This window comes from Ranitomeya imitator, chromosome 2 (assembly GCF_032444005.1).
Source record: "Ranitomeya imitator isolate aRanImi1 chromosome 2, aRanImi1.pri, whole genome shotgun sequence".
Classification (NCBI taxonomy): domain Eukaryota; kingdom Metazoa; phylum Chordata; class Amphibia; order Anura; family Dendrobatidae; genus Ranitomeya; species Ranitomeya imitator.
In genome coordinates, this window is record NC_091283.1 from 252,686,398 (window position 1) to 252,714,104 (window position 27,707).

Sequence of the window (27,707 nt, forward strand, 5' to 3'; positions counted from 1 at the left end):
GTATATGACCCTTAGCCGGACACTGGAAGGGGGTAAATAAGCGAGATTTCGGCATTTTAGCTCCCGGTGTGGAGGCGATAGCACAATCATATGCCGCCATATACTAGATGTCCGGTAACCGGTAATAATCCCCTCATGTGTGGGGTCTATTTGTCTACAGAGAAATCACACGTTACATTCCACACATAACATTGTGTAGAAAAGGCGGCGCGAGGTAATTGTGCCAGTAGTGAGGGCGAATAATGGCGGAAATGTCACTGACTGAGGAGAAGTCTCCATGTAGCGTCTTCACTGCGGATCACGTGACCCCTGACTCCTCCCCCCTGTGACCTCATCACAGGTCCTGTGCACACGGAGCAGCCATATATGTGGAGTGCGGCTCTGCAGGTGGAGGTATGTGGAGATTCCCCATTACTGAGCGCGGGGACATTAACCCCTTCTGCACTGAGACTCTTTATAAGAATCATAACGTTGTTGTTCTGTTTCCTGTAATAGATACATACGAGCCAACTATGGAGGACAGGAAGTGAGGGAGCGGATTGTCCTCCTAGTACAGGGCCCCTTTCTTGGCCCCACACAGTGTAATGCCCCCATTATGCCCTGTAAGCAGGTTCTGCCCCACACCCAGCTGCCTCGGGCACTTTACCATGAGCTGGTACCTCAGATTCTTCCCCGCACCCCTTTCCTTTGCTTGGAGCCAAATCTGTTCTGCCTTTGGGGCTCCGGCCTTTATAATATCAGTAACTGCGTCATCAAGGTCTCCTGACCAGGTGCACCCTCTAGACTCTTCCCTCTGGAAACCCTCCCTCTTCCCATTGATGTCACATGGTCCCGTCTGGACGGCAGATAGCAGTCTGTACAAATGCAGCACAGCCCTGAGGAGTCTTTTTTATGACTCTCCTTTTTACACCCCTTATGTAATATATATGATGGCGCTCACACAGTATAATGTTTCCACAGTACTGGCATCTCTCGTAAAAAAGGTATTTTCACAATACCGCCATACCCCCACACAGTATAATGTTCTCATAGTACCGCCATCCCCCACACACAGTATAATGTTCTCATACTATCGCCATACCACCACACACAGTGTAATGTTCTCATAGTACCGCCATACCCCCACACACTATAATGTTCTCATAGTACCGCCATACCCCACACACACTATAATGTTCTCATAGTACCGCCATACCCCCACACACTGTATAATGTTCTCATAGTACCGCCATACCCCACACACACTATAATGTTCTCATAGTACCGCCATACCCCCACACACAGTATAATGTTCTCATGTTCTCATAGTACCGCCATACCCCCACACACAGTATAATGTTCTCATAGTACCGCCATACCCCCACACACAGTATAATGTTCTCATAGTACCGTTATACCCCCCACACAGTATAATGTTCTCATAGTACCGCCATACCCCCACACAGTGTAATGTTCTCATAGTACCGCCAAACCCCCACACACTGTATAATGTTCCTACAGTACCACCATACCCCCCACACAGTATAATGTTCCTACAGTACCGCCATACCCCACACACAGTATAATGTTCTCATAGTACTGCCATACCCCCACACACAGTATAATGTTCTCATAGTACCGCCATACCCCCACACACAGTGTAATGTTCTCATAGTACCGCCAAACCCCCACACAGTATAATGTTCTCATAGTACCGCCATACCCCCCCACACAGTATTATGTTCCTACAGTACCGCTATACCCCACACACAGTATAATGTTCTCATAGTACCGCCATACCCCCACACACAGTATAATGTTCTCATAGTACCGCCATACCCCCACACACAGTATAATGTTCTCATAGTACCGCCATACCCCCACACAGTGTAATGTTCTCATAGTACCGCCAAACCCCCACACACTGTATAATGTTCCTACAGTACCACCATACCCCCCACACAGTATAATGTTCCTACAGTACAGCCATACCCCACGCACAGTATAATGTTCTCATAGTACTGCCATACCCCCACACACAGTATAATGTTCTCATAGTACCGCCATACCCCCACACACAGTGTAATGTTCTCATAGTACCGCCAAACCCCCACACAGTATAATGTTCTCATAGTACCGCCATACCCCCCCACACAGTATAATGTTCCTACAGTACCGCTATACCCCACACACAGTATAATGTTCTCATAGTACCGCCATACCCCCACACACAGTATAATGTTCTCATAGTACCGCCATACCCCCACACACAGTATAATGTTCTCATAGTACCGCCATATCCCCACACACAGTATAATCTTCTCATAGTACTGCCATACCGCCACACACAGTATAGTATTCCTACAGTACCGCCATACCCCCACACACAGTATAATGTTCCTACAGTACCGCCATACCCCCACACACAGTATAATGTTCCTACAGTACCTCCATACCCCCACACACAGTATAATGTTCTCATAGTACCGCCATACCCACCACACATAGTATAATGTTCTCATAGTACCGCCATACCACCACACAGTATAATGTTCTCATAGTACTGCCATACCCCCACACAGTATAATGTTCCTACAGTACCGCCATACCCCCACACACAGTATAATGTTCTCACAGTACCGCCATACCCCCACACACAGTATAATGTTCCTACAGTACCGCCATACCCCCACACACAGTATAATATTCCTACAGTACCTCCATCCCACCACAGTATAATCTTCTCATGGTACTGCCATACCCCCCCACACAGTGTAATCTTCTCATAGTACCGCCATACCCCCACACACAGTATAGTGTTCCTACAGTACCGCCATACCCCCCACACACAGTATAATGTTCTCATAGTACCGTCGTACCCCCACACACAGTATAATGTTCCCACAGTACCTCCATACCCCCACACACAGTATAATGTTCCCACAGTACCATCATCCCACCTCACACAGTATTTTGTTCTCACAATAGTGGCTTCCCACAGACACAGTATAATGTCCCCACAGTACTGCCGTCCCCCCACTTTCTAATGTTCCCACAGTACTGCCCCTACATGCACAATATGGTACTATCCACCTCACTGACTGCCTCCGACCACCGACAGTTAATGAATAAATACTGAGTTAGCCTCATTTTTGTTGCGAATACTAATGAACCCAGGATCTATGAGATATTTACCATACGATAGTTGGATAGGCAGGAGCGCATCATCCAAAACGGTAGCCCACTCGGTTGCTATGATGCCTATGAATTAACAGGGCTCGGTGGGGTGCGGTATTGGACACCCTCTCTTTCCCATCATAATAATTTCACCTAAAGGGCAAGTAGGAAGAGAGCGGCTAAGTGCCAGAATTAGTGCATCTTGGAGATGTGCCTTTTCCGGGCGGCTGAGAGCTGATATTTTTAGCCTGGGGGCACAGTATCCATGGCCCCTTCCTAGGCTATTAATATCAACCTGCAACTGTCTGCATAACCTTTGCTGGTTATTAAATATAGCGGCAAACTACGTCACTTTTTAGAGGAGTCCCCCATTTTAATAGCCACTAAGGGCTAAGTATACAGTTGTGAGCTGATATTACTAGCCTGGAAAGCTCCATGGGTATTACCCCCTTCCTAGGCTATAAACAAACTTATGTGTGTGAATCAGAGCTGAGATCTAACGTGATAGAAGATTACAGTGCGGGGAAGACGGGAAACCTTCATATAGAGGCCGGTGGTGATGGAGTCAGTGACCGACTCTGGCTAAATCTGTTTATAGAGCCGTAGTAGAAGATGAAGATGTCGTCCTCATCATGAAGTAGTTATTTCTCATGTCACGTGTAATGAATATCTCCTGCAGTATTGCTAATGCCGATTCCAGGGTCGGTAAATGAGACGAGAATTAGCGTTATTGAAGATGAGTCTATGAGAAACGTATTCAGCTGCCGACTCCGAGGAGGAAACTGCTTGTTGTCTGTGGCCTAAATATATAGGATTTATTAGTAGATGTAAAGAAGGAAACTAAATACTGTAAAATAATAAATCTCCTCATATGTTTCCCTTATTATCTCCAGTAATTGTATTATTACACAGGATTCTTATGATGTTACATCGGCTCATCTTCTCATTCAGGTCTCTACAATATCGGATCCTCTCAGTGAAGATCTTCTACAAAAGAACATTTTCCAGATTTACCCATCAAAGATGGATATGGACAGAGACAAGATGGCGGAGAGGATATCACACCTCACCCTAGAGATCCTCTTCCGGCTTACTGGAGAGGTGAGATATTCTGATGACGTCACATTACATCATTCTTATCTATGGGAATAACAGATGGACAGAACTGGAGAGGTGAGGACTCTGGAAATGTCTGTAGTGAGATTTATTAATGTGTCTCTCCATTACCAGGATGTGTCTCTCCATTACTACACTCCGTTGGATTTTTTTACTACACTCCACTGCACCCCGAGGTATTAATGAGGACCTCCTCTTTATGGGCTTTCTAGGCTGAACAACCCTGTTACCATATGTTTTATGTCCCCTTTTAGGTTGGTCTAGCAGTACTTGGTCATCTATATGCCTTTTGGACAATTTACAGCAGTTCTGAAACTGGGACTCAAGCATGATCTGGTTTTCATACACGTGCCTCAATATTTATCTCTGCCAGCTTCGAGAGAGGGCCAATTGTTATGAGGAATTCCGAAGATTTGGACAAAATTTCTATGCCCGCACATTGCGAATGGATATATCAGCTGGACCACGTATGTCCATATTGTGTGGTCTTGGAGAGAGGGCCAACTGTGATGAGGAACTTGTAAGATACGGACTAAGTACCAACGTCCGCACATTGCAAATGGAGGCATTTGCCGGACTACGCATGTTTACTTTATGTAGGGTCTCAGGAGTTAGGGGACATATTTTTGCCTCATTCGAGGTTAAATTGGTTTATGTGCGTTATCAGTATCGTACAATGGTCTCTCTGCTCCTAGGTACATCAACCCTATATAGCTCTATTGTTATAACTCTTTAAGGTAGCTGGCGCTTCACAACTAGTATATTGTTGGGAGGTCTCGGTGTTTTCCCTTGGAGTGGCGCTCCTGCCATATGTCCGTCTATCCGCTGTCTCTATTGATCATCTCTATACATTTGTTCTCTTGCATCACGTATTGTCTATAGCCCTGTTGTTACAGGGCAAACACCTGTATGTTACAGCTTGGTATCACCTGTTGAGTATTCAGAGTCGTTAAATTGCCCCCTGGACTTATATCCTTTTATGGTTCTGCCTGGGTAAGCATATTCTCCACCACCACCTCTCTTTTCATATATTCCCATGTCCTATGAACCTCCTGGGTTTGGTGCTTATCAATAAATATATGGTTCAGTGGGTATGGTGGTCGCGTTTTTTGTTTATTTAAGCTGCCTCACTTTATGGACGGCTTTATTTATTTATTCAGATCCTAATGTCTGTTGTTCTTATTATTTTTCCCTGCTTGCTTATGTATCACATTCCTTTTGTGTCCTTTCATGTTTGTCTGTGTCTGTTTATTGTTTTCTCGGACTCTATTAGGTTCCCCTGTAGCGGCTGGGAGTGGGGGACATCCCTTTTATATACCCCTTATGCGGTGCACATGTCCCTTCATCCTTAGCATCTTGTTACTGTGTGCACAATGCGCTGCGCTGTAGATCTTCGGCGCATGCGCATTGTGCAGTATGGGCAGAGACGTCTGCCGTTCATACACTTCCGCCCATTATCAGAAGGTATTTAAACTGATTTTGATGGTTGTCTGGCACCCTTCCCCTGACGAAGCCGTCCTTGTAACGGCGATACGCGTGGGGTCTCTCCCCACTCTGATCCCTGCCTCCTTGCACATTGTTCTCCTGGCGGTTTTGCTCGGTTTGCTCCGCATGGCTGGACCTAGGACCTTCACATATATTGTGGGTATGTGGCCATTGTAGCCCCATATGTAGGGCACTTGATGCATTCGCCTTTTCTTTTGGCACCCTGTTTTTTTGACTGTTATCTGGCATTTACCTTACAGGGCTATTGGACTGTGTGCCGACATACAGGTGTTGATCATTTCTGCCATTTTTGGTTTATACTCTGTGACCGGGTCCATGTTCTTACCTGAACGTTCATTATACATATCTTCCATTTAGGGAACCTTGTGGTATTTAGGAGGTATAGTCACACAGGGCTATTTTTATGTGTTATACCTAATGTATACTTATCATATTGATTTGGTGGTTAGACATGCATGTTGCTTAGGTTAGGTGATACTTTACTCTGTATCACTCATAGGGCACATGCCCCTCTTTGGCCACTGTAATCTTTACGGATCATTGTGGGGATTTGTGGTGTGTTCACTTGTTTTTAATGTTTTTACTTTTGCATCAATAAAGTTTGCCTTTTTATACAATTTAATATTCATTGTGGTGTGCAGTAGTTTGGAGTGGTTCTCTTTTTCTTTTGTTCTTTCATCTCCATTACCAGGATTACTGTTAAATATTAATTATTCTTATTTTTATTCTGTACCGAGCACATGGTTTCTTGCTGACACTATCAAAAGCTATTTCTGTGTATGTAGCTCAGAGTATAAGTTAATTCCATATACAGAAGACACGTGATCTGTGTTGAACATATATAAACGTCTCTTAGGAGGGTGTGGGGGCTTTTGTCACGTGGGACGGTCACCTCCCTGCCTTCACCATCATTCTCCATGGACATGAGACAAGACACGAGGAACAACAGCTGTTAGCTACTCCATGCCATGATGACTTCAGACTCCACACAGACAGATGACTTTTACCATTCAGGACCTTGGGAAAGATGAGTAACAAGACAAGCGCTGATATTTACACATGGACACTCTGTTTGTAATTGTTTCATCTACCTTTTATGTTTTTGCTGCGATGGTGGATAACTCAATAAACCACTATACGTTTGTCAGAATATCATGACATTTTTCTTTTAAGAATAACGCACCTGGTTAAGTCTTGATTAGATATTTTTGCGCAATAACGATTTTTAACATTGGCCTAGCCAGCCAGTTTTGATTTTTTGTGCTATTTTTGCGTGAATTTCCTTCTTCTTGCACACGGGGGAAGACAGAAGAGTTCCGCTAGATTGTGCAAGTATTCAGGAATTCCACATCAAAACTTCAAGTCACAAAGAACTCATACAAGAACCTACGAATTACGGAGACTTTAACAGGTGTCAGACGGATTGACAGCAAGCACTGGTAGTGCTGAAGAACAGACGTGCTAAAAATAGCCGTGCTGAAGTCCGGAGCCCAGCGTTGTAAAAGCAAAGGGACTACAAGCTGAGATTTCAAGGTAAGACAAATGGATTTGATTAATTCGTATGCTAAATCAAGTCAGATAGAATTTGTAAGTTTGTACGGATCTAGCTTAGAAATATTTTGGTCTAATTTATTTGCAGAATGCAGAATAGCGAATTCGAATTTGAAATTAGATTCTAAGCTAATGTCTAGGAAAAAAGAAAAAGAACAACTGAAAAATGTTTTACATATGGTTTATGTATTTAACGAGTTTGTAACAGAGAAGTCCAAAAAAGACAGCGTAGAAAGAATTTCTAAGGAAACTAATGATGTTCCCAAGATTGACTGTAATGGGAAGAGTGAGGAAGATGTGACACACGTGTGTGTGGCCGCCCAAGGTGACATTGACGTGTCACAAGATGAAAAACAAGATGGAGGAAGCGTAGGAGAAACTGACAAAGATGATCTACGAGGGACAGATGTACCATTGCCATTAAAAATAGACGACTCAGAGGCCCAACAGCTCCAACTTAAATCTAGGAAAATCCTGCTAAAATTATGCAAAACCATTCCTGCATATGATGACAAAATCCATGTGTGCAGAAATTCAGAGATATTTGAGAGTTTTGCTGATAAGTTTGATTTGACTAATATGCAGATAAATAATTTGTTTAAAATTTGGATTCCGGGAAATTTTATGAGAAGGTTTTCATTAGAAATTCAGACTGATGAGTTCCATGAAAAGATGACTGATGTAGAAAGATTAAGAATTTTGATTTTCTGTGGATTGAAAGAAAATTATCCAGATCTTGATATTCTTCTAAAATTGAAGATTGGCCGGGAAGAATGTACGTTTACTTTTATGTCCATTTTTGAAAGGATTTATAAATTGGTCTGTACGAATTTGAATCAACAATCCATGATAAATTGTTTTGTAAACAAGTTTAAATTCTTAAATCCTGTATCTCGTGTTATGGCGTCACAGAAAGATTCATTATACGAATGCGCAAAATCCCTTGATTTTTCTAGAAAACATGAGAATCTTGAAAGGAAAACACATTTTACTAAGTTTTTGAAACCAGGCAGAATTCAATCTTATCAAAAGCCAAAATCAAAATCTTCAAATCTGATCCAAAATCAAATCTATGAAGTACGAAGAAAATTACATATTTGTTACAAACCCTATGAAACGATTCAGGAATCTATCAAAGAAATTCCTTTGAAAAGGTTAAAATCTGAAGGCTCAGATCTGTCGGAAATTGACAGATGGAAGCAGGTGAGTATCCCAGGGAGAGCTCAGCTGAACACTCTGTTATCACCGCTCTTCAAAGAGTCCATAGGGTTAAAAATGACCTTATTAACTAAAGCATTTCAACAGATTATCGACAATGAGCTAAATTTTGGGATAGGAATTGGCTAAAAATGTAATTATATTATATGATGAGTTATACAATGTATTATTTATTAATGTAATTATTTTATTCAATATAATTCTGCAGTTAAATATATTAATATAATATACAGTAAATACTGTAGCATATTTGTATAAGTAGAGATTATATTAACTGCATTTTTATATGTATAGTGAAATAATTAAAATTTACTCCAGTAAAAAAAAAAAAAAAAAATATTTAGAATTACAATTAAATACATTTATTAAATATATACATATGTATAAGATATCTAAATTATTTTGTTTTGAAATAAATATGAAATTAACCTTTATCTTTCATTTTCTCTTAGAATTTTACTTTCAAAGCGAGGATTGAACAAAAAATACCTGTTTCATGAATTTATGTCTTATTCACACAGGAAGTTATATTAACTGCATGATTTTTATATATTTAACACTTAAAAATAAATAATATATCTAATAACCTAAAAATGTGTGTACTACATGTTTTTTTGTAACATTATGTTTTTACCCCTGCATGGTGCATGACGTGACAGCTGTGAGTTAAGGGATATCATATAGCCTTGTTTTAGTTTAGGAATTTCCTCAGCTTTACATTCAAAGGGTCTTAGTTACAGGCTTGTACCGAAATAGCGTTGGAACATTCAACTCAAGTTTCTTATGGAGGAGTCCTTTCTATAGGTTAAAACATAGTGTTAGATAATATTTGGGGAATATTCAAAGGAATATTAGAATACTAAATTTAATAGATTACAATGCGCATTGATTGATAATTAGGATACAATATTTTGGGTTAATATATGTGTATTTTTTGTATGTGAAATATACATTGTGAACGTCTATGTGTGTCACCGTCTAAGTGACAGATGACAGAAGTGTATGGGCAGCTGCTGGGAGTGAACCTAATGCTGAGTGTGTAATGTAAGAGTGACCAGAGCGTGGTATGTGGTATGTGGAATGTGGAATGTGTATGCACAGTTTGACAGAGGCCTTATGATTCATGGTATGAAGAAGAAAAAAAAAAACTTTGTGTTTAATTTAATAATAGCATTCAGTTAAATTATTAGAATATTAAGATATATTTAAATATTATTATGCAACATATATTCCTTTAGTGATTATTATTTAATAAGTACAATCACATATCAATATGGTTTATCTAGAAAATCTACATTTAGAATAATTTTTCCAAATGATAATTTTATGATATTCAGTGTTTTTTTATGGTTACATAGATGAGTACACATCTTCAAACAAATATATGGCACAAGTTGATATGACAGTTATAAAAATAATGATTTTTCACTTGGGTTTTTACAAATTAATTTTTTCATAAAATAATATTTTTTGATATTAAGGGGGAAATGTGTTTTGATCCTGATCACATCATCACATTTCATCAATACCTCTTTTTCTCACATTTGAATAAATAAGAAATATTAATAAGGTATTATTGGGTACAATAACAATAAATATTATAAATATCATTTTTTTCTCTAATGAAGGGTATTATATGCAAAGTTGCATAATTTCAATATTTTGGTGATCCAAGGTTATGACAACATTTAGATGATGAAAATATTAAGGGAATGTGTTACTGAGACATAACCTCAGCATTTGTCATCAACATATAAAGGCCTTATTCTTATTTTTATTTTTTATTCTCATTTTTATTTTTCGTTTTTCATCAACAAATGAAGGCCTTATTTTTATTTTTCATTTTTTTCACTTTTTCTTCAATTTTTATTCTTAATTTTTATTTTTCATCTCAAGAAAACATCAATATTTAATAAAGTAATGTCTACAAGCATATTGCTTTATCAAATATAGTGATCATATGGTTTCATTATATAAGAAATGTTTCTATTCTAAGTTAAATACAACAATTCTTTCACTCGTTCATTCATTCATTCATTCATTCATATATATACTTATTTTGGTTCATGGCTATACATACTTACATATTATTGGTCTACTGAACATAAATTAATAAAGTTTTAATACTAAATATCAGCACTTGTTACATAAAAGACACACTGACATCTATAGGTTCAAAAAGAAATTACACCTATGACATAAAAATGTCCAATCACATGAAGAATATGGTTAATAATATACTATTATTATTATTTTATTTTTCCAAATATAAACTCCATTTTAATATCATTTAATAATTATATGGATATTATTGATTGCTATGGTACGCTGTGATATTATAAGTTAGGGAAATTACCAGATTTGGTATAGAATAGGGAATGAAGACTTCAATCAAGATACCGGAGATACGTTAATAAAGACTTTTCATTTTTCTAAATTCAATTGATTCTTAAAAGTTGCAAGAAGAAAAGCTGTTATCCAGAAGTTCCACAAGGTAACAATGCTATGATTTCTGAGTAATAATAGACTGTGTCAAATGCAATTCATGTCACCATTCACAACTACAGCATCCATCACTGACAACTGAGTACAGTATCAAAGATGAACTGTGTTATTATGTTCCAGTGGTTTCCTATCACCTATAAGACTTCCATGAAAGCTGGTGAACACTCAGGTAATTGTCAGGTCGTTACAATCCTGACATGTGTCCTGTGCACTAAGGACTGGTTATGGTGCTATATTTGGCAAGGAAGAGTCAATGTAACCCTTGCTGTGCTGACCAAAGACGTCACACCTGTCCCAAGACCAGCGCGGATGATATGAGGATTCCAGATGATTTCCAAGGCGAGCCAATGTAAGTCCAGGTCTCTAAAGGTGACACTGCACAGATATTAAAGCTACATTTCATCTATGGACTTTGTTTCCTTATCAACATTTGATTTTATGGACTTTGATTGACACATGACACACAGTCTCTACATATCTACATGCTATCATCTATTTCAAAAGACTTATATTAAAGATTGTTTAAAAGAACAAAGAAGAGATCAATATGAAGACCAGATGACATCAGATGACATCAGACCTGAGATGCTTCAAGTAGATATAGGGAAGTATAATAATATATATTTTATATGAATATTAGTCACGGCTTACCATAACATGAAGTTACATATCATTATATTATTGAGAACATATAACAATATTATTGATATTACTATTTATTACATCATTTTGCCAAAGAAGAAAGTAGATTTTATTAATATTTTAATTTGAGGGTTCCAATCAATGTTTGTCACCCTCAAAAGGGGGAATTGTTAAATATTAATTATTCTTATTTTTATTCTGTACTGAGCACATGGTTTCTTGCTGACACTATCAAAAGCTATTTCTGTGTATGTAGCTCAGAGTATAAGTTAATTCCATATACAGAAGACACGTGATCTGTGTTGAACATATATAAACGTCTCTTAGGAGGGTGTGGGGGCTTTTGTCACGTGGGACGGTCACCTCCCTGCCTTCACCATCATTCTCCATGGACATGAGACAAGACACGAGGAACAACAGCTGTTAGCTACTCCATGTCATGATGACTTCAGACTCCACACAGACAGATGACTTTTACCATTCAGGACCTTGGGAAAGATGAGTAACAAGACAAGCGCTGATATTTACACATGGACACTCTGTTTGTAATTGTTTCATCTACCTTTTATGTTTTTGCTGCGATGGTGGATAACTCAATAAACCACTATACTTTTGTCAGAATATCATGACATTTTTCTTTTAAGAATAACGCACCTGGTTAAGTCTTGATTAGATATTTTTGTGCAATAACGATTTTTAACAATTACACAGTGGTGAAGAAGGACCTCTAGTGATCGCTGTCAGGACCCTGTGTCTGAGGGATGGGGAAGACCCCTTAGCCCAATCACGGGGCCTCCACCTCACCCCCTGATCCATGAGGACATCAATGACCAGAAGATCCTAGAACTCATCTACAAGATGATTGAGCTGCTGACTGGAGAGGTGACACTGCTGGGAATGCTGGGACATTATACAGTAACACTATGAAGGGATCGGGGGATGACGGTATCATTGTATGTGTCAGGTTCCTATAAGGTGTCAGGATGTCGCTGTCTATTTCTCCATGGAGGAGTGGGAGTATTTAGAAGGACACAGAGATCTCTACAAGAACGTCATAATGGAGGTTCCCCAGCCCCTCACATCTCCAGGTAATAGACAGGACTAAATACACACGGCCTATAATTATCTGTATGTAAAGAATGAATTCACCTCCTGTATGTGTTTCCTCCAGATCTATCCAGTAAGAGGACAACACCAGAGAGATGTCCCCGTCCTCTTCTTCTTCCACAGGACTGTAACCAAGAAGATCCCAATGCTCCTCAGGATCATCAGGTAGATGGAGAGAAGGTGTCAGGAGATCTCCCCTATGATGTGTAGACGCCGGTGAAGGTCTTGTGCTCAGTCTTGTTTTATCCACCAGTATTATATGTTTTATACTTGTGTAATGAGAACGGTGGAGATGGCAGGATTAGAGCTGATCATAGATGTGACTTCTCCATCTGTCGGTGACTTTTACAATATTTGTTTCAGGGTGAAGATCTGACCCATATTAATACTACAGAGACATATGTGAGGGGGGATGAGTGGTGTAAAGAGGAGATTCCCACATATGACTACCCAGGTGAGTAGTAACCACTAAATGCAGAGAGGTCACAGATTCTTCTCATCACCGGCTGTGGCCGCTTTATCGGTGGTGTAGTCCGGCCGTATTCCTATGATCACCATTTTACCTCTAGACCACAACATTCTCCTTCTATACACTGACCTGAGAGACTTCCTGATCATCACTGCGCATGACAGGAAGCCTCTCAGGTCTTAGAAACCCGGATGTTGTCAGGATGACATCGGGTCTCCATGGCAGCGATCAGGACAACGCGTTATGCCACGGGGTCTAGGATCCAAAGGCAGAGAGGCTGTCGGCCCATGTAGTGAGGGATCAGTGACCTGTCATAAGCCAATACGGATGCATATGTAATCAGAGCACCACATAAAGCCCCGCCCACAGCCCCGCCCAGAGCACCACATAAAGCCCCGCCCCAAAACACGAGAATCTCAGCTGAAAACTACAAATACAGATTAAACAACAACCACAAGACGGATTTCATCACCAGGTATCGGTGTAATCAGTATAACGGCACCGACCTGACAGTGTCTGTAGTCACTGAGCTCAATCCTGCTGACAGGTTCCCTTTAAGACATCTCCGCTCTGCACTATTATACACAGTTCTCTTTAAATGTGTAATATTTCTTCTTGAAACTCATCTGACAGAAAATATTGGAGCTTCCGATAGTTTAGATTGTGAAGTCACCGAGCCCCGTGCTCTAATTCCCCCAGAGAGGTTTCACCACTAGCTACTCATTTATTACTGATGGAGACTGTTCAGTTTGAGCATTTCAGTAGATATTATTGTCTATAGTCAGTTTTTGATTACAGTAGTGTCCAGAATCCTCTGATTTAACCTCTTCTTGCCGCCAGTTTTGTGTTCTTAATCAGGCCCCATTTTTACAATCTGATGTGTGTCACTTTATGTGGTTATAACTTTGGAAATACTCACAAAGGATAATGGAAAACAAATGGATCTTACAAATTATTTTCCAGCTTCTCACAATACCCTACATACGATTGTACACTAGTCTCTGGGCACATGGCCGTGTTCAGAAGGGAAGGAGCCATTTAGCTGTTTGACTGCAGATCTAGCTGGAATAGTTTGCAGACACAATGTATTGGGAGCACTGTTCGTGGTCAACTGGCAGCTCAAAAGATCTCCACCATGAACATGCTTGGCACTATCTTCTCTGTTTTCCATATCCCAAGGATTGCCTTGTTCATCGACCTGTAAAATAAACTAAACTACATGTTGACAAGCCACAAAGCTTCTGGGAGAATGTCCTAAGGACAGATGAGACCAAAATGGAACTTTTTGGCAAGGCACATCAGCTCTATGTTCACAGATGGAAAAATTAAGCATATCAAGAAAAGAACACTGTCCCTACTATGAAACATGGAGGAGGCTCTGTTATGTTCTGGGGCTGTTTTGCTGCACCTGGCACATGGTGTCTAGAATCTGTGCAGGGCACAATGACATCTCAAGACTATCAAGGGATTCTAGAGAGAAATTTGCTGCCCAGTGTTAGAAAACTTGGTCTCAGTCGCAGGTCATGGGTCTTGCAACAGGATAATGACCCAAAACACACAGCTAAAAACACCCAAAGAATGGCTAAGAGGGAAACATTGGACTATTCTGAAGTGGCCTTCTATGAGCCTTGACCTAAATTCTATTGAGCATCTTTGGAAAGAGCTGAAACATGCCATCTGGAAAAGGCAACCTTCAGACACGAGACAACTGGAGCAGTTTGCTCTTGAGGAGTGGCCAAAATACCTGTCGAGAGGTGCAGAAGTCTCATTGACAGTTACAGGAATCGTTTGATTGCAGTGATTGCCTCAAAAGGTTGTGCAGCAAAATATTAACCCTTTCGCGCCAGAGCCTGATTTTACCTAAATGACCTGGCCAATTTTTTGGATTCTGACCAGTGTCACTTTATGAGGTCATAACTCTAAAATACTTCAATGAATCCTGGTGATTCTGAGATTATTTTCTTGTGACATATTGTACTTTATGATACTGGTAAAATTTCTTTGATATAACTTGCGTTTATTTGTAAAAAAAAAAAAAATGGAAATACAGTATATACCGAAAATTTTGAAAATTTTGCAATTTTCAAAATTTTCATTTTTATGCCTTTAAATCAGAGAGTCATATCACACAAAATAGTTAAAGGGAACCTGTCACCCCCAAAAATCGAGGGTGAGCTAAGCCCACTGGCATCAGGGGCTTATCTCCAGCATTCTGTAATGCATTCTGTAATGCTGTAGATAAGCCCCCGATGTATCCTGAAAGATGAGAAAAAGAGGTTAGATTATACTCACCCAGGAGCGGTCCCGTTGCGGTCCGGTCCGATGGGAGTCGTGATCCGGTCCAGCGCCTCCCATCTTCTTACGATGACGTCCTCTCCTTGCCTTCACGCTGCGGCTCCGACGCAGGCGTACTTTGTCTGCCCTGTTGAGGGCAGAGCAAAGTACTGCAGTGCGCAGGCGCCGGGAAAGGTTAGAGAAGCCCGGTGACGCCCATCGGACCCAGAACGCACCGGAACGCCCCTGGGTGATTATAATCGAACCTCTTTTTCTCATCTTTCAGGATACATCGGGGGCTTATCTACAGCATTACAGAATGCTGTAGATAAGCCCCTGATGCTGGTGGGCTTGGCTCACCTTCGATTTTGGGGGTGACAGGTTGCCTTTAACCCCTTCATGACCCAGCCTATTTTGACCTGGCCGTTTTTTGCAATTCTGACCAGTGTCCCTTTATGAGGTAATAACTCAGGAACGCTTCAACGGATCCTAGCGGTTCTGAGATTGTTTTTTTCGTGACATATTGGGCTTCATGTTAGTGGTAAATTTAGGTCAATAAATTATGCGTTTATTTGTAATAAAAATGGAAATTTGGCAAAAATTTTGAACATTTCGCAATTTTCACAATTTTAATTTTTATTCTGTTAAACCATAGAGTTATGTGACACAAGATAGTTAATAAATAACATTTCCCACATGTATACTTTACATCAGCACAATTTTGGAAAAAAAAATTTTTTTTGCTAGGAAATTATAAGGGTTAAAATTTGACCAGCGATTTCTCATTTTTACAACAAAATTTACAAAACCATTTTTTTTAGGGACCACCTCAAATTTCAAGTCAGTTTACGGGGTCTATATGGCTGAAAATACCCAAAAGTGACACCATTCTAAAAACTGCACCCCTCAAGGTGCACAAAACCACATTCAAGAAGTTTATTAACCCTTCAGGTGCTTCACAGCAGCAGAAGCAACATGGAAGGAAAAAATGAACATTTAACTTTTTAGTCACAAAAATTATCTTTTAGCAACAATTTTTTTGATTTCACATTGGTAAAAGGAGAAACTGAACCATGAAAGTTGTTGTCCAATTTGTCCTGAGTACGCTGATACCTCATATGTCAGGGTAAACCACTGTTTTGGCGCACGGCAGGGCTTGGAAGGGAAGGAGCGCCATTTGACTTTTTGAATGAAAAACTGGCTCCACTCTTTAGCGGACAACATGTCACGTTTGGAGAGCCCCCGTGTGCCTAAATATTGGAGCTCCCCCACAAGTGACCCCATTTTGGAAACTAGACACCCCAAGGAACTTATCTAGATGCATAGTGAGCACTTTGAACCCCCAGATGCTTCACAAATTGAACCGTAAAAATGAAAAAGTACTTTTTTTCACAAAAAAAATTTTTAGCCTCAATTTTTTCATTTTCACATGGGCAACAGGATAAAATGGATCCTAAAATTTGTTGGGCAATTTCTCCTGAGTACACCGATACCTCACATGTGGGGATAAACCACTGTTTGGGCACATGGTAAGGCTCGGAAGGGAAGGAGCGCCATTTGACTTTTTGAATGAAAAATTATCTCCATCGTTAGCGGACACCATGTCGCGTTTGAAGAGCCCCTGTGTGCCTAAACATTGGAGCTCCCCCACAAGTGACCCCATTTTGGAAACTAGACCCCCCAAGGAACTTATCTAGATGCATATTGAGCACTTTAAACCCCCAGGTGCTTCACAGAAGTTTATAACGCAGAGCCATGAAAATAAAAAAATATTTTTCTTTCCTCAAAAATGATTTTTTAGCCTGGAATTTCCTATTTTGCCAAGGGTAATAGGAGAAATTGGACCCCAAATGTTGTTGTCCAGTTTGTCCTGAGTATGCTGATACCCCATATGTGGGGGTAAACCACTGTTTGGGCGCACGGCAGGGCTCGGAAGGGAAGGCACGCCATTTGGCTTTTTAAATGGAAAATTAGCTCCAATCATTAGCGGACACCATGTCGCGTTTGGAGAGCCCCTGTGTGCCTAAACATTGGAGATCCCCCACAAATGACCCCATTTTGGAAACTAGACCCACAAAGGAACTAATCTAGATGTGTGGTGAGGACTTTGAACCCCCAAGTGCTTCACAGAAGTTTATAACGCAGAGCCATGAAAATTAAAATAAAAAAATTATTTTCTCAAAAATGATCTTTTAGCCTGCAATTTTTTATTTTCCCAAGGGTAACAGGAGAAATTTGACCCCAAAAGTTGTTGTCCAGTTTCTCCTGAGTACGGTGATACCCCATATGTGGGGGTAAACTACTGTTTGGGCACATGCCGGGGCTCGGAAGTGAAGTAGTGACGTTTTGAAATGCAGACTTTGATGGAATGCTCTGCGGGCGTCACGTTGCGTTTGCAGAGCCCCTGATGTGGCTAAACAGTAGAAACCCCCCTTAAGTGACCCCATTTTAGAAACTAGACCCCCAAGGAACTTATCTAGATATGTGGTGAGCACTTTGAACCCCCAAGTGCTTCACAGACGTTTACAACGCAGAGCCGTGAAAATAAAAAATCATTTTTCTTTCCTCAAAAATGATGTTTTAGCAAGCATTTTTTTTTATTTTCACAAGGGTAACAGGAGAAATTGGACCCCAGTAATTGTTGCGCAGTTTGTCCAGAGTATGCTGGTACCCCATATGTGGGGGTAAACCACTGTTTGGGCGCACGTCGGGGCTCGGAAGTGAGGGAGCACCATTTGACTTTTTGAATACAAGATTGGCTGGAATCAATGGTGGCGCCATGTTGCGTTTGGAGACCCCTGATGTGCCTAAACAGTGGAAACCCCTCAATTCACCTCCAACACTAACCCCAACACACCCCTAACCCTAATCCCAACTGTAGCCATAACCCTAATTCCAACCCTAACCCTAAGGCTATGTGCCCACGTTGCGGATTCGTGTGAGATTTTTCAGCATCATTTTTGAAAAATCCGTGGGTAAAAGGCACTGCGTTTTACCTGCGGATTTACCGCGGATTTCCAGTGTTTTTTGTGCCGATTTCACCTGCGGATTCCTATTGAGGAACAGGTGTAAAACGCTGCGGAATCCGCACAAAGAATTGACATGCTGCAGAAAATACAACGCAGCGTTCCCGCGCGGTATTTTCCGCACCATGGGCACAGCGGATTTGGTTTTCCATAGGTTTACATGGTACTGTAAACGTGATGGAACACTGCTGCGAATCCGCAGCCAAATCCGCACCGTGTGCACATAGCCTAATTCTAAAGGTATGTGCACACACTGCGGAAAACGCTGCGGATCCGCAGCAGTTTCCCATGAGTTTACAGTTCAATGTAAACCTATGGGAAACAAAAATCGCTGTACACATGCTGCAGAAAAACTGCACGGAAACGCAGCGGTTTACATTCCGCAGCATGTCGCTTCTTTCTGCGGATTCCGCAGCGGTTTTACAACTGCTCCAATAGAAAATCGCAGTTGTAAAACTGCAGTGAAATGCGCAGAAAAACCGCGGTAAATCCGCCATAAATCCGGAGCGGTTTAGCACTGCGGATTTATCAAATCCGCAGCGGAAAAATCCGCAGAGGACCAGAATACGTGTGCACATACCGAAACCCTAACCCTAACCCTAGTTCTTACCCCAACCTTAGTGGAAGAAAAAAAAAATTCTTTATTTTATTATTGTCCCTACCTATGGGGGTGAAACGAAGATTCGGCGGGCGCACTGCGCATGCGCCCGCCATTTTGGAAGATGGCGGCGCCCAGAAAAGAAGACGGACGGGCCACGGGAGGCTCGGTAAGTATGATGGGGTGGGGGGCACAGGGGGGAGATCGGAGCATGGGGGGGTAATTCGGAGCACAGGGGGTGGATCGGAGCACGGGGGGGTGGATCGGAGCACCGGGGGGTGGATCGGAGTGCAAGGGGGTGGATCGGAGTGCAGGGGGGGTGGTTGGAGCACAGGGGTGGGATAAGAGGACGGGGGGGAGCGGACAGGAGGACGGAGGGGAGCGGAGCTGTGTACCGGACAGATCAGTGACTTGGGGGGGGGGGCGATCGGTGGGGTGGGGGGTCAGACCAGTGTTTCCAGCCATGGCCGATTATGTTGCAGCATCGGCCATGGCTGGATTGTAATATTTCACCAGTTTTAATAGGTGAAATATTACAAATCGCTCTGATTGGCAGTTTCACTTTCAACAGCCAATCAGAGCGATCGTAGCCACGGGGGGGTGAAGCCACCCCCCCCTGGGCTGTACTACCACTCCCCCTTTCCCTTCAGATCGGGTGAAATGGGAGTTAACCCTTTCACCCGATCTGCAGGGACGCGATCATTCTGTGACACAGCATATGCGTCACAGGTCGGATTGGCACCGAAGGGGTTAATAAATAACATTTCCCACATGTCTAATTTACATCGGCACAATTTTGGGGAAACATTTTTTTTTTTGTTAGGAAGTTATAAGGGTTAAAATTGACCAGTGATTTCTCACTTTTACAACAAAATTGACAAAACCATTTTTTTAGGGACCACATCACATTTGAAGTGAGTTTGGGGGGTCAATATGACAGAAAATACCCAAAAAGTGACACAATTCTAAAAACTGCACCCCTCAAGGTGCGCAAAACCACATTCAAGAAGCCTATTAACCCTTCAGGTGCTTCACAGGAATGAATGGAATGTGGAAGGAAAAAATAAACATTTTTCTTTCACAAAAATTTTCCTTTAGACCTATTTTTTTTTTTACTTTCACAAGGGTAACCGGAGAAAATGGTCTGTACATTTTGTTGTGCAATTTTTCCTGAACATACCGATACCCCATATGTGGGGGAAAACTACTGTTTGGGTGAACAGCGGGGTTTGGAAGGGAAGGAGCGCCATTTGACGTTTTGAATGTACGTAACATATGCTGGAATAATAAGCGGTTGACATGTCACGTTTGGAGAGCCCTGATGTGCCTAAACAGTGGAAACCCCCCACAATTGGCACCATTTTGGAAACTATACCCTTTTGGGAACTTATCTGGATGTGTATTGAACACCTTGAACCCACAGGTGTTTCACAGAAGTTTATAACGTAGAGCCGTGGAAATAACATTTTTCACAAATACATTTTTTAGCTCCATATTTTGCATTTTAATAAGGGTAACAAAAGAAATTGCTCCATACAATTTATTGTGCAATTTCTCCTGAGCACGCCGATACCCCATATGTGAGGGAATACTGCTGTTTGGGCGCATGGCAGAGCTTGGAAGGGAAGGAGCGCCATATTGGAGAGCAGATTTTGCTGGAATTGGTTTGTGGGTGACATGTCACGTGGTCAGAGCCCCTGACATGGCTAAACAGTGGAAACCCCAACAAGTGACCCCATTTTGGAAACTAGACTCCTTAGGGAACTTATCTGGATGTGTGGAGGGCACTTTGAAAACCCAAGTCCTTCACACAAGTTAATTACGTAGAGCCGTGAAAATACAAAATCATGTTTTTTCTACAAAAAATGATCTTTTCACCCTCAATTTTTTTCCAAAGGGTAAAAGGAGAATTTGGACCCCAAAAGTTGTTGAGCAGTTTGTCCTGAGTATGCTGACATCCCATATGTGGGGGTAAACCACTGTTTGGGCGCATGGCAGAGCTCGAAAGGGAAGGAACGCCATATTGGAGAGCAGATTTTGCTGGAATTGTTTGTGGGTGACATGTCACATTGTCAGAGCCCCTGAGGTGCCCGAACAGCATAAGCCCCCAAAAGTGACTGCATTTTACACAATACTTCCCTGAATGAATTCTTCTAGTGGTGCAGTGAGCATACTGACACCACAGCTGCTCCATAGAAAATTATATAATTGGCAGTGAATAAAAAATAGTTACATTTTAACCACTAAAATGTTGTTTTAACCCCAGATTTTACATTGGAAAGTAGGTAGATAGGTAAGTGGTCACTACACCCATAGATGAATTCGCAGAGGGGTGTCATTTCCAATTCCCAGAGGGGTGTCATTTCCAAAATGGGGTCATTTCAGGGGGGATTCTGATGTTATGGCACTTTGGAGAGCTGCTAAGTGCCAGAAAAACAGAATCCCCCCCTAAAGTGACCCCATTTTGGAAATGACACCCCTCTGGTTATTCATCTGTGGATATAGTGACCATTTTCACTATACGGATGATTTCCAGAAACACGTAGTGGAAGTTTTAGAGCAAAACTGTCATTGTAGTGCCCAATATATTGTTCCCAGCTTGTGTCTCTGGAGACATCGCCCCACCTACCCCCGGAAATTGTTAAGCCAGCTCTACTCAAATCACTAAATAAACCAAATGCTTGAATGTCAAAACAGTTTAAAAACGTGGTTCTGTGTGGAAGATTGTAAATCAGTCATGGAGGCATAAGGCCGGCAATGATGGGCATTGTGGGCAATAATAGCGGGTATCATGCCTCATTCCTCTCTTGGAACATGCACGACATCTTCTCTTGGGGTTCTTTCTTGTTTCAGTTGCTGGAATGAGGGCAATAAAATGTCGCTCTGTGAGTCTTCTGACATCTTCAGATTCTAAAGGATTGACGGGGACAATATTTCCAAAAACAAGATTTTCAATGAGATACCAAGAGGTTGCAGTCCAATCAGCTTTATTGCAAAATCTTCATTAAAAGCCTGGACAACCGACAGTAGAAAAATGGCATAAATAGCAGGGGTCCCAGACACCGGTTTACACGTTTCAGGGCCAGATATGCCCCTTAGTCATAACCTAGTGTTATAGCAGTCAGTCAGGGTTTATATAAAATGCCCCATCACATGGTTCAGTTATTTCACACCCAAAACATTAAAACTCTTTCACCAGTATAAAAATACAAACTTAAACTTAACAATCTGCTGCTGTCATTATACACAGTCAAGAGGTCGGTGAACAATATTAATAACACAATATTCTATCTGCGCTTATTTACACCGGTGGGACGGGCGGTCTCCATCAGGATCCAATGGGTTTCTCCGCTAAGGAGTTTTTGTTGCCAAGCTCTGCCCCTTCTGGGCTGTCTGACCCTTTCCATTCCGAAAAACTGGAAACCGCTCAGATCACCGCCGTGCACCTGATAAAATGTCTGAATACATTAGAGGGATTAGGTCTCTTGTCACTGATCCCTGAGAGGCTCACTGAGGCTGCCGGAGAGATCACAGATACTGCAGGTAACCATGTATGTGACACATGTACTACTGCAAGTCATAAAGTCACCAATAACCATTGTTTCAGGCCTCACTTAATATATTGCTTGGTATTTCCTGCTTATTTACATGCTTCACATTTGCCCCCGCAGCTGAAGAAACCTTTAGTAGACAACCAGGACGTTCTACCAGGACCATCCATCACCAGACTAGGAAGGTGGGAGCTCTCCTTGTGGAGAATAAACCCCCTCCTGAAGAATACTCTCCAGAGCAGGATCGCTTCTGAGCATTGGCACTGACGTTTCCGAGATTCCCAAATTCATGAGTTATCTGAACTATAATAACTGTAACCATTTTTAACCACACCCATAATAAAACTAGCATCAGTTTTTCTGGATCTATTGATCTCTGAATGACAGGAACAGGCTCAGACTGGACCGCAGGGGAATCCTCCGGTGGACCCCTGTGCAGATCTGGACCACCAGCCCCATTGTATGGACAGTACTTGGAATAATTCAGTTGATTCACTCTACAGAAAAAAAGCAGCATCTCATCATTTATTAACCCAACTTCCAGGTTTATTATTAAATAGAGATATAGGTACATATGTGAACAAGGCTAGTGTAATATTTGAATATTTGTAAGCAGGTGAAAAGTGGGCCCCCCAAAGTCAATGTTACTGACTGGTGGGCCCTTGGTACTCCAGTCTGACACTGGACAGGAATAAGGTAAAAACTACCTACTTCTTTCCGCAAGGAAACTATGGGCAACACCATTCTGAGAGCCGATTCCTGTCATCCCTGACATGTGAGGGTTAATATCCCTAGGAGAGAATTATATAGATCTAAAAGAATCCGCAGCGACCCTGAATCCTATATGAAAGAGAGAGTAGACATCTGTCCACGCTGGAGGGAAAGAGGTCATCAGAATTGGGCTTTGGAAAAAATCCCCAGAACTGACCTGGTAAAATTCCATAAAGACCAAAAACACAGGAGGATAAAAAACCCACATTTGTCACCACTAGGGTTGAGCGAAACGGGTCGTTCATTTTCAAAAGTCGCCGACTTTTGGCAAAGTCGGGTTTCATGAAACCCGATCCGACCCCTGTGCGGGGTCGGCCATGCGGTACGCGACTTTCGCGCCAAAGTCGCGTTTCAATGACGCGAAAAGCGCCATTTCTCAGCCAATGAAGGTAAACGCAGAGTGTGGGCAGCGTGATGACATAGGTCCTGGTCCCCACCATCTTAGAGAAGGGCATTGCAGTGATTGGCTTGCTGTCTGCGGCGTCACAGGGGCTATAAAGGGGCGTTCCCGCCGACCGCCATGTTACTGCTGCTGATCTGAGCTTAGGGAGAGGTTGCTGCCGCTTCGTCAGAAGCAGGGATAGCGTTAGGCAGGGTCCATTAACCACCAAACCGCTTGTGCTGTAGCGATTTCCACTGCCCAACACCACCTTCGGTGTGCAGGGACAGTGGAAGCTACATTTTTTTTTTTCCTCAGCGCTGTAGCTCATTGGGCTGCCCTAGAAGGCTCCCTGATAGCTGCATTGCTGTGTGTACGCCGCTGTGCAAACCAACTGCTTTTTTCAAAGCACAAATCCTCTTGTTCCTTCCTTTCTGCACAGCTATCTTGTTTGTTTGTCCACACTTTTTATTTAATTTGTGCATCAGTCCACTCCTTATTGCTGCCTGCCATACCTGGCTGAGATTACTGCAGGGAGGTAGTAATTGAAGGACAGTTCCTTTTTTTTTTTTTGTGGGAGATTAAGATTGGCATTTCTGCTAGAGTGCCATCCCTGTCTGTGCCATCTCTCACTCAGTGGGCCATAGAAAGCCTATTTATTTTTTTGCTTGATTTGGGTTCTAAAATCTACCTGAAAAAATCACTACATCAATCAGTGGGAGAAAAATATTGGCCTCAGGGCTTGTGTGCCACTCCTGACTCCTGTGTGTGCCATCTCTCAGTCAGTGGGCAATAGAAAGCCTATTTATTTTTTTGCTTGATTTGGGTTCCAAAATCTACCTGAAAAAATCACTACATCAATCAGTGGGAGAAAAATATTGGCCTCAGGGCTTGTGTGCCACTCCTGACTCCTGTGTGCATCATCACTCACTCAGTGGGCCATAGAAAGCCTATTTTTTTTTTTTTTTGCTTTATTTGGGTTCTAAATTCTACCTGAAAAAATCAATAAATCAATCAGTGGGAGATTAATATTGGCCTTTGGGCTTGTGTGCCAGTCCTAAGCGTGCCATCTCTCTCACAAATAGTGGGCCATAGAAAGCCTATTTATTTATTTTTTTGGTTTTATAAATTCTCCCTGAAAAAAAAGGGAGATTAATATTGGCTTTTGGGCTTGTGTGCCAGTCCTAAGCATGCCATCTCTCTCTCTCAGATAGTGGGCCATAGAAAGCCTATTTATAATTTTTTTTATTGGGTTTATAAATTTTCCCTGAAAAAAAAAAAAAAAAAGTGGGAGATTAATATTGGCCTCTGGGCTTGTGTGCCAGTCCTGAGCGTGCCATCTCTCTCACAAATAGTGGGCCATAAAAAGCCTATTTTTTTTTTTTTTTTGGTTTTATAAATTCTCCCTGTAAAAAAAAAGGGAGATTAATATTGGCCTTTGGGCTTGTGTGCCAGTCCTAAGCGTGCCATCTCTCTCTCTCAGATAGTGGGCCATAGAAAGCCTATTTATTATTTTTTTTATTGGGTTTATAAATTTTCCCTGGAAAAAAAACAAAAAAGGTGGGAGATTAATATTGGCCTCTGGGCTTGTGTGCCAGTCCTGAGCGTGCCATCTCTCTCACAAATAGTGGGCCATAAAAAGCCTATTTTTTATTTTTTTTTGGTTTTATAAATTCTCCCTGTAAAAAAAAAGGGAGATTAATATTGGCCTTTGGGCTTGTGTGCCAGTCCTAAGCGTGCCATCTCTCTCTCTCAGATGGTGGGCCATAGAAAGCCTATTTATTTTTTTGGTTGATTTGGGTTCTAAATTCTACCTGGAAAAATCAATAAATCAATCAGTGGGAGATTAATATTGCCCTTTCTGCTTGTGTGCCAGTCTTGACTCCTGGGTGTGCCATCTCTCTCTCTCTCTCTCCAATTGTGGGCCATAGAAAGCCTATTTATTTTTTTGCTTGATTTGGGTTCCAAAATCTACCTGAAAAAATCACTACATCAATCAGTGGGAGAACAATATTGGCCTCTGGGCTTGTGTGCCACTCCTGACTCCTGTGTGCGTCATCTCTCACTCAGTGGGCCATAGAAAGCCTATTTTTTGTTTTATTTGTTTTCTAAATTCTCCCTGAAAAAATCATTTTATTTTATTTGGTTTCTAAATTCTTCCTGAAAAAATCATTTTTTTTTATTATTTTTTTTTCTAAAGTCTCCCTGAAAAAAAAAAAAAAAATCAAATCAGTGGGAGATTAATATTGCCCTTTCTGCTTGTGTGCCAGTCTTGACTCCTGGGTGTGCCATCTCTCTCTCTCTCTCTCTCTCTCCAATTGTGGGCCATAGAAAGCCTATTTATTTTTTTGCTTGATTTGGGTTCCAAAATCTACCTGAAAAAATCACTACATCAATCAGTGGGAGAACAATATTGGCCTCTGGGCTTGTGTGCCACTCCTGACTCCTGTGTGCGTCATCTCTCACTCAGTGGGCCATAGAAAACCTATTTTTTGTTTTATTTGTTTTCTAAATTCTCCCTGAAAAAATCATTTTATTTTATTTGGTTTCTAAATTCTTCCTGAAAAAATCATTTTATTCTATTATTTTTTTTTCCTAAAGTCTCCCTGAAAAAAAAATCAAATCAAATCAGTGGGAGATTAATATTTACATTTGTGCTTCAGTGACAGTCCTGCGTGTGTGGCATCTCTCTCATTTGTTGCCACCAACAACAGAGTGTGTAACATTGTGCCTGATTTTCGTTGTGGTCTCACCCACCTGTAAAGGGGTAGCTAAATCATACTGAAGTTATAGCTCACCGTGTAAGTTGTGTGACAGCAACAAATACCGTTAGTTTGGTTACGTTTTTAAAACAATGAGGAAGTCTGGTGGAAGAGGTCGTGGCCGGGGGCGTTCATTGTCAGCTGGTAATGAGGGTAGTGGTAGTGGTAGAGCATCAGGTGGTCGTGGGAAAAAAAATATTGCACCTAAGTCTGGAGCTGTGGAGCCAGGTTCGTCATCTGGCTACACAAGGCCTCGAACGCTCCCTTTTCTGGGAGTAGGAAAACCGCTTTTAAAGGGAACCTGTCACCTGAATTTGGCGGGACTGGTTTTGGGTCATATGGGCGGAGTTTTCGGGTGTTTGATTCACCCTTTCCTTACCCGCTGGCTGCATGCTGGCTGCAATATTGGATTGAAGTTCATTCTCTGTCCTCTATAGTACACGCCTGCACAAGGCAAGATTGCTTTGCGCAGGCATGTACTACGGAGGACAGAGAATGAACTTCAATCCAATATTGCAGCCAGCATGCAGCCAGCGGGTAAGGAAAGGGTGAATCAAACACCCGAAAACTCCGCCCATATGACCCAAAACCAGTCCCGCCAAATTCAGGTGACAGAGTCCCTTTAAAGCCGGAGCAGCAAGAGCAAGTTTTGGCTTTTCTTGCTGACTCAGCCTCTAGCTCTTTTGCCTCCTCTCGTGAAACTGGTAAATGTAAAAGCAGTGCGTCGTTAGTGGATGTTCACGGTCAGGGACAAGTCGCTTCCTTGTCCTCTTCAGCAAAAACAACAACAGAGAAGAATGCAGCAGTCGACACAACGGGTTACTCCATGGAGCTCTTTACACATACCGTCCCTGGCTTAGAAAGTGAAGCAGTTAACAGTCCATGCCCATTACAAGTTGAATCTGACATGGAGTGCACTGATGCACAGCCACAGCCAGACTACTATGCTGGTCCTTTGACTCAGACCACAACATTGCCCTCGCAGGGTAATGATCAAGAATCAGACCCTGATGAGACTATGTTGCCCCATCACGAACGCTATACCACCGACCGACACGGTGACACAGACGAAGTTG

General features: G+C 41.8%; 1 protein-coding gene across 1 annotated transcript; it reads left to right on the plus strand.

Annotated features, from left to right (window-relative positions):
* The first annotated feature begins 354 nt into the window (after nt 1-354).
* LOC138662943 (oocyte zinc finger protein XlCOF8.4-like) lies at nt 355-23,059 on the plus strand. Its single transcript, XM_069748956.1, has 7 exons — nt 355-393; nt 4,108-4,257; nt 12,406-12,576; nt 12,659-12,782; nt 12,866-12,966; nt 13,165-13,255; nt 22,840-23,059. Exons 3-7 carry the CDS (start codon nt 12,553-12,555, stop codon nt 22,971-22,973), a joined length of 474 nt encoding a protein of 157 aa, XP_069605057.1. The 5' UTR covers nt 355-393; nt 4,108-4,257; nt 12,406-12,552; the 3' UTR covers nt 22,974-23,059.
* The last annotated feature ends 4,648 nt before the right edge of the window (nt 23,060-27,707 follow it).

What these genes read in the sequence shown, in the direction of transcription:
- LOC138662943 (XM_069748956.1), top strand. Translation starts at nt 12,553, where the DNA reads ATGATTGAGCTGCTGACTGGAGAG. An exon ending in ATGCTCCTCAGGATCATCAG is followed by an intron (nt 12,967 to 13,164) that starts GTAGATGGAGAG and finishes TATTTGTTTCAG; the next exon opens with GGTGAAGATCTGACCCATAT. An exon ending in TCCCACATATGACTACCCAG is followed by an intron (nt 13,256 to 22,839) that starts GTGAGTAGTAAC and finishes TTGCCCCCGCAG; the next exon opens with CTGAAGAAACCTTTAGTAGA.